Source organism: Brachycentrus maculatus, unplaced genomic scaffold (assembly GCF_059751285.1).
Source record: "Brachycentrus maculatus isolate JH-2025_06_01 unplaced genomic scaffold, ASM5975128v1 h1tg001341l, whole genome shotgun sequence".
In the NCBI taxonomy this organism is placed as follows: domain Eukaryota; kingdom Metazoa; phylum Arthropoda; class Insecta; order Trichoptera; family Brachycentridae; genus Brachycentrus; species Brachycentrus maculatus.
The window spans coordinates 1-7,446 of record NW_028282001.1 but is presented as its reverse complement, the minus strand read 5'-3'; the positions used below and the strand labels follow the sequence as shown (position 1 = coordinate 7,446).

The 7,446-nt window shown below is 35.0% G+C and overlaps 1 protein-coding gene across 1 annotated transcript; it reads right to left on the bottom strand.

Annotated features, from left to right (window-relative positions):
• Positions 1-668: 668 nt before the first annotated feature.
• LOC148299098 (zinc finger Y-chromosomal protein-like) lies at positions 669-7,434 on the bottom strand. Its single transcript, XM_088276377.1, has 4 exons — positions 7,270-7,434; positions 6,466-6,961; positions 4,495-5,318; positions 669-3,397 (listed from the first exon to the last, which is right to left on the bottom strand). Exons 1-4 carry the CDS (start codon positions 7,432-7,434, stop codon positions 2,711-2,713), a joined length of 2,172 nt encoding a protein of 723 aa, XP_088132503.1. The 3' UTR covers positions 669-2,710.
• Positions 7,435-7,446: the final 12 nt, after the last annotated feature.

The following is a 7,446-nucleotide window of genomic DNA, read 5'->3' as shown; positions in this document are numbered from 1 at the left end:
TAGATTAGATGAAAATAAATCGTTTGTTTACTGTTTGAAAATGTCAAACACACATAATAAAAGAGAATTCTTCTAACCCTTATCCGCATCCAATGGTGCATACGACACTGCATCGTATAGAAGCAGTGTTATCTTGATCGTTAAATACACGAAGGAAAGGTGATCAGCCTTCCGTTTCAGGTACCAGTCCAGGGTCATATTAAATAAATATAAGACTGAAAAATCCCATATTTATTTTGATACTCTTGGGAATCGAACCCGGGACCTCCAGCATGGTAGCCTAGCATGCTGACCATTACACTAAGGAGGCGGAATAGAGAATTAGTAGACCATATAAGTATGTACATACATATATGGCCCCCATCAAATTTGTCCTAGAATTGATGGAGAAGTCACTTTATTTAACTCAAAATAATTTTATGTCATGCCATTATATTGGATAAAATATTATTTACAATCTGTGAACAGGTAAGATTCTTAGCGGAATCCATTTTTTTTAATTACATTCTAAGTTAACATATTTTTGACCCAAACCCAAAGTACAAATTACCTCTGCCTATCGTCGGAACGCATAGGCGACCAATAAATACGTAACTAGGTCGTCACCTCCCAAAAAATGTTTGAATAAGGTAAATAAAAGATTTTTAAAATTGTGTATGTAGAAATTTCTTAACAAAGAAAGTAACATACATAAATAATGTAGGTATACAATATATATTACTTATAAATATATAAAACATTTTTTTCAATGTTAAATAAAAATCTCTTGAAAACAAAAATGAGGATATTTTTACCCAATCACTAAAAAGTATTTAATCTCACTAGGAAAATAAAATCTTACAAAATGAACCACACCTATTCATTTATAACACAATATGACAGGCTGAAAACTATAGGAGTTCTAGTGAAATTTTAGTTTTTGAGAAAAAATATTATGTTCTTGATACATACGAAACTACTTCAAACTTGTAACGATAGGCGACTCTACTTTTACGATAATATTATACCAAATATAATTGCTTACTTCAATGTTTTTATTATTATTTGTAATTTGAACCCTTATAGATTTTATCCTTAACTATTTAACAATGATTCTGGAAGATTTAATATCAGTTATCAGCTTCTCTTTATAAAATTAGTTATGACTTTTTTAACGTAGATAATTTTTATTGGTAGCATAATCTTTCATTTACACAAATGCAATAAAAAAGTTAAATATTCCAAATTCATATTTTCATAATAAAGAATTTCAGTCATACCAACATTTTGAATAAAAATCATTTTAGAAATGTACCTATAATATTTTTATAAAAAAGAAACTATTTGAAGTACAGAAGAGGATGTATTAATTATTATAAAATATTTAAAAATAATATTAAAATTGAAGGATTACTGAAATTCCTTAATATTGATTTAAGGTAGAAAAGACTTTTTATATTATACAAAAAGAAAAACATAATGATATTATCAGCCATTAGAAATACTTGCATATTACTTTAAATAACATGGGTATATTTTGGTTGATTAAATTGGAACGGGAACATTATGAATTACATAATATTTCTTCCGAGTCTGTTAAAATTACAGCAAAAACTAAAAGAAATAAAAACTAATATGAAATCATATGAATAAATGTAATTCATTTCTATCATTTTTTGACATCTCAACAAAGATGAAGAAGAATAATATGTAAATACCCAGACTTTCATATTCTTCAAAACTATGTTGAGAATTCAAGAAAATAATATGAAAAATAACTTCTATAATTGGAGATAATCCAGATTTGTGAACGAGTATTTGGACACACTCAAAATGTTGTTAGGAATTCATTAAGTTTATTTAGTCTTAAGCTTGAAATATTCTTTCAACGGGTACCAAAATATCCCAAATGCTGGAATCTCTTACAGAAAAAAGTTATTTAAAATAGAAATGTACTTGAATCAAATGACAAACTTAAATTACAAAGAGAACTAAAATCCGGTAAGGTTACATTAAGTAATTTAAGGTTTAGTTTTGGTTAGGTACGCACTCTACCAATAAGAGGCAGTAAAATCCTGTTTAGTATTAATAGATATATTTTTTTTTAAATGAACGTAATTTCAAACTAAAAATAATTCTAATAATTTTCTACTGCTTATGGTATTTCTGCATATAAAATTGTAATTCTAAGGGCGTTTGTCCACTACACGGAATTTTGCCGTCTGGCACTTCAGTTGGCGTGATAAAACGATAATTGGCTTGTGCTTTTGTCCAACTTTCTTCGGATCGGTGCGTGAACACGTTGCGCGTAAATTTGATCACGTTAAACTGTCGTAGTCGCTTTTATTTTTCAAAACCGGACAACCGGATGGTAAAATTCCGGGTAGTGCACAAGCCCCCTAACCCTTCTACAATCAATTAATATGAAATATAATTGTGCTAACTGTGATCCTTACCATCTATAATAAAAAAGAACTTCTTCAAAAAGTATTGTATATCTTTCAGGTTGCAAAACTTATTTCCTTTCCTTCTCGCAAGTTTGATCAAAATAAGATGCTATTATTCAACATTTGATGCCAGTAAAGAATTAAAAATTAAAGAACTATGGTACAAAATTTCTCTTTTTTCATAAGGAAGGCAGTTCAACAGTGGCATAACTATGAAAAAATTACAATAAACTATTTGTATCAAAATGAAATTATTTTGATCCATAGAGAGATGGATTAACTTGTTATAAGCACATAAGTAGACGGGATGAAGTGGTTGGAGTGGGCGGGGGAGGGGGAGGGGGGTGTTCGCGCAGGGCATGCGCTCGCAAGAGGGACAACTTGCGGAAGCGCGCACCGCACAGCGGGCAATCCGCGCGCACCTTGCGCACACCGTGCTGCTCCCACTGGTGCTCCCACTTCCTTTTGACAGACTGGAACCGCCCCCCGCACATCTCACACTTGTACGTCACGTTAGCCTTTCCCTGGTGGGAGATTTTCACGTGCTTGCGGAAACTAGACGGGAAGTAAAACTCTTTATCGCAATGACCACAACGCGTTGGAGGATGACCGCGATGGTACTCCATATGGGAAATCAACATACGCTTGGTGTTAAACTTTCGGCGGCACAAATCGCACTGAAGGAACTTATTCCCGTGCACTTTCTTGTGCTTGGAATAGTTGCTGGAATCCCCGAACGCCCGGTGGCAGAACTTGCACTTGTACAGTGTGAGTTTGGCGTGCTCCCGCAGATGCGCTTTGAACTTGTCCACTTGGTTGAAGCCCGAAAGCCCGCAGATGCTGCACTCGAAGTGTGGCGTCGCGTGGTTCTCCTCCTTGGCTTTGGCCGTTATCTCCTGGACTATGTGCGATATGATGTGCCGTTTTAGATCACCCATTCTTTCAAACTCTTTCTTGCATTTATGGCACTTCTGAAATGTTAAATAAAGTTTTCTTCAGATCCAGTGCCATTTTGTTAGTATTTGAGCGTGTGTAAATGTTGATTATAAATGTAAATATGTGTTGGTTTGTATTTGTATTATCTGGTTCTACATTCTGCAATGAATTTATTGATTATCTGTTTTTTGTTATGATTTACGAGAATTTTTCAATTCCCACTTTGAGGTCAGAATAAAAGTTGTTTTCAATAAGCGGGGTTCGTGTGTAGAAGAATAAATCTGATGTCTGAAAGAAGAAAAGTAACCAAGTGTAAGACTAAAGCCTAACCTAATGTACATTTCGTGTATAATGTAAAATTATCATCTAAAATAATATTGTCATCACCACTATCACTTTATAACGATGTGTGTTCTCATAAAGGTTTGTCAACTGTGCAATTTTCCTTGTATAACATTTTATAATACTAGCATTCTAAGTGGTTCCTTCATCCAAATCAAGTATTGTAAAATATTGATGTAAAAATTCTCATACCATATAAATACTAATTTTATGTAAACCTACATCACGAAATTGGTTTTTCTCTTTTTGTCTTTAGCTTTAAGAACTAGATAATTTTGGTAAATTTTATCAGAGGTATTAAAAATGGAAAAATGGGGAATAATGGGGAGTAAAATATTTCAACATGCATATTTAAAAAAAATTACACTTAACAAAAGCTTCTGTTATTGAAAAATAATTGCACATTGCAACATTTTGAATGTGTCCAAAAACTTGTTCACAAACCTGGATTACAAGTACTTGGACACACTGAAAATGTTAATTTATAAGCCACATAAAAAATTGAAACTCATGTTTCAGACGGATCTTGATCCAAGACTCGAACCTTGCATACAAATAAAAAGAGTCTTTGCTTAATAAAAGCTTTCCCTATTCTAACATACATAGTTGGCTGTTGTGAACTCACGTGTACTGGGTCACGAGTTTGATCGATATATCTAGGAGTTCCAAAAATTAAGAAGTGTGGTTGTCGAAATAAGGGACTTTATACATTTCATTATATTAATGTTTCAGCTCCACTGTTATAACTACTTCGATATGAATTAAAATCGGTTTGAATAAAATTAATCACCTTTTCCTTCTTTTCCTGATCAACAAGCGAAGAGAAGTACTTGTCGGGTTCAGTTTTGATGGCTGTTACATCGATTGTTTCTTCCATAATTTCTCTATCCACTTCCATACCAATGTCATTCCTGTTTCCCGTGGTACTAGGCTCCGCCACCCCTTCTCCCTCGGGCGTTATACCAATCAGCTGACCAAACAGAGCGTAATCAGGATTCTCCGCTGAAATATTGTACTTCAACATATTTCTTTGTAAAAGTTTCTTCATCTCAACATTGCCACATCTTTTGGTATGTTTTTGAGAATTATAATGTCGTTTTCCCTTCCTTATATTGATCATGTGGCATCCGGCGTGGCTGGAGAGATCGGCTTTCTTAATGAAAGCGAGAGAACAAATGTTGCATTTGTATTTGTTGACTCGGTGATGGATCCGAGCTTGGTGCGATTTTAAGACATGTTTGAACGCAAATTTAGAATCGCACATGTTGCAAGCGAACGGTTTCTCTCCCGTGTGTATCCTCTGGTGTATCTTCAAGTGAGAGCGGCCGGCATACACCTTCCCGCAGACAGCGCACTCGTAGTTAGGGTTGCCGTGCATGCGGCAGTGCATGGTGTACTTGGTGAGGGACTTGAAGACCTTGGAGCAGCGCGGGCAGGCGTGCTGCGTGCGCGAGGCGGCCGCGCGCGCTCCGGGCCGGAAGTCGGCGTGTATGGTGCTCATGTGGCGGCGCAGAGAGCTCTTCTCCACAAAGTACTTCTTGCAGATATCACACTGGTGCTGCTTGGCCATGTGTGTCCACATATGACGGCGTAGTGTCGGCTGCTCTTTGAAGGCTTTAACAAAACAAACATTTAACACTTTTCTTATAAGGATATATTTCTTGTACATAGTAAATTAATATTTCAGTTTAGAGTAAAATCTATTTTAAATGATGACTTATTTTCCAAACTTTATTAATGACAATGCTGGGAGTCAAACCAGGACCTTATTCTAACCCTTAGAAGCTATGAAATGTATCCAATTTTATATACATATAATAGTGCAGATATAACTAAAATCATTACTTAATATCCAATTTATATCAATATTTAAAAAAAAAATAGTAATAATTTTTTTGCTTGATAGATACCCTTTTTATTACAAAATCTTTTGTGTTATGTGTTTTGATGCGTTTAACATTATTATCAAACACCGTACGTGATGCTTAGCCTAAATTTAAGAGTTGTGCCCTTGGAACGTTGAAGGATGAGGAGGTAGGAGCTATTTCTTATTTTTTATCAGTGGGATATAATAACAATAATGGGGGAGGCTTTAATCATTGTCATATTGTTAATTATATATTTATGATGATTTACATTTTTATTGATTTCTGACTGACGTTTTAAAATGTTTATCGTAATTGATGTTCCCTCATTCTCGTTTACAGTTTTTGGAAAATCTTTTACTTTTTTTGGAAATTTATTTGTAAATACAATATCACTAATATATTTTTACTATTATTTTGTATTTTAAGAGTTTGATTTTAATTTTTTTAGTGGAAAATCCTGATTTCATTATTAAGGCTATTACCAATTCTAGCAGATAATTTGATCTCTGACTACACAAAGGCGAGATTTTATTACGTCTCCTATCTGCACCCTAGAGATGTGTAGGGCGATGTACATTGACAAGTGTTAACTCAACTGTGATTACGTTGAAGTGGGCTAATCGGTATATGGGCTAATCGGCAGATGACATAAGAATGATGACACAAAGAAGTTCAGGGTGAAGAACATTATTGATTTATGGTAAAGCAAAAGGAGAAAAAGTAAGTAGAAAAAGGAGAATAATAGTAATGGCTAGGGACCTCGGAGTTGCGTACCCGTACTTGTACAAGCTTGTGTAACTTGGACACTCTCAATTTTTACAAGTCTCTCGAGGAATAATGATAATAATTATCAATTAGATGACAAGCGCTACAACATAATAAGACTAATTTACCCTTCTGGCAAATCTGGCAGACATAAGGTCGCTCCTCACTGTGCACGAGCATGTGGTGGTTGAGAGCGTTGAGTGAGCGGCAGCGCCGAGCGCAGAGCTGGCAGCGCGCCTCGGAGCGCCGCGCCTCCCGGCGGTCCGCGCGCACCCCGTCCAGGTCGAGGATGGAGTACTCCTCACCGGTCAGATCAATTTCCTTCCCCTCGTAAATGTAATCCAACGATTTACCTCGACTGCGGTACAACTCCCCGTTTATAACAGAATGGATTATAACGTCGTTTTTATCCGTGTCTCCGTTGCTATCATCTTCCCCGAAGTCGTGCTCTGTCGAGTTGAAGACGTCCTGATCGAAATCAGTCTGAAGATTGGAAAAGGAACCGTTTTCCGGGATTTGAGAGAGCATGGCCACATAATCGAGCTCTCTGCAGATATTGTTGATGTCTTCATTATTCCGCAAGTCTGTGCAAATATCTGCATTCTCATTATATAAACTTTTCACCTGGAAAAAACAAATAAAAACCCCATCTATTTTTAGTACGAAAGTTTTACCTCTAGATAAAGTAGTGGGTAGATAAAATTAATTATAAATAAAAAGATCACCCGTGTAAACCATGAAATATTTTAAAAAAATCAGAATATTAAGATAAACATGCAATTCGATAAGTAATTAGAAAAGATGAATAATCTTATAAATTGGTATAGACTTCATCCACAAATAGCAGATGGCACAAGAAGGATAAGACTTTTTCTGCTATTTTATGGATGAATTTCCATATTTGATTTTGTTTAACTAATTTGATAGATTACCGATTCCAGGACGGTATCATTCTCCGCTTGACATTCGGAATAATAACTCAAGATGTTAGAATTATTCTTCAAATGAAAAGGTTTATCATTTCGGGTCTGGTAAATATTTGGATCCTGAAAACTTCTCCCAGATATATTTTCAGAAATAATATTCTGGTTGTTCATTGAAATTTGAGA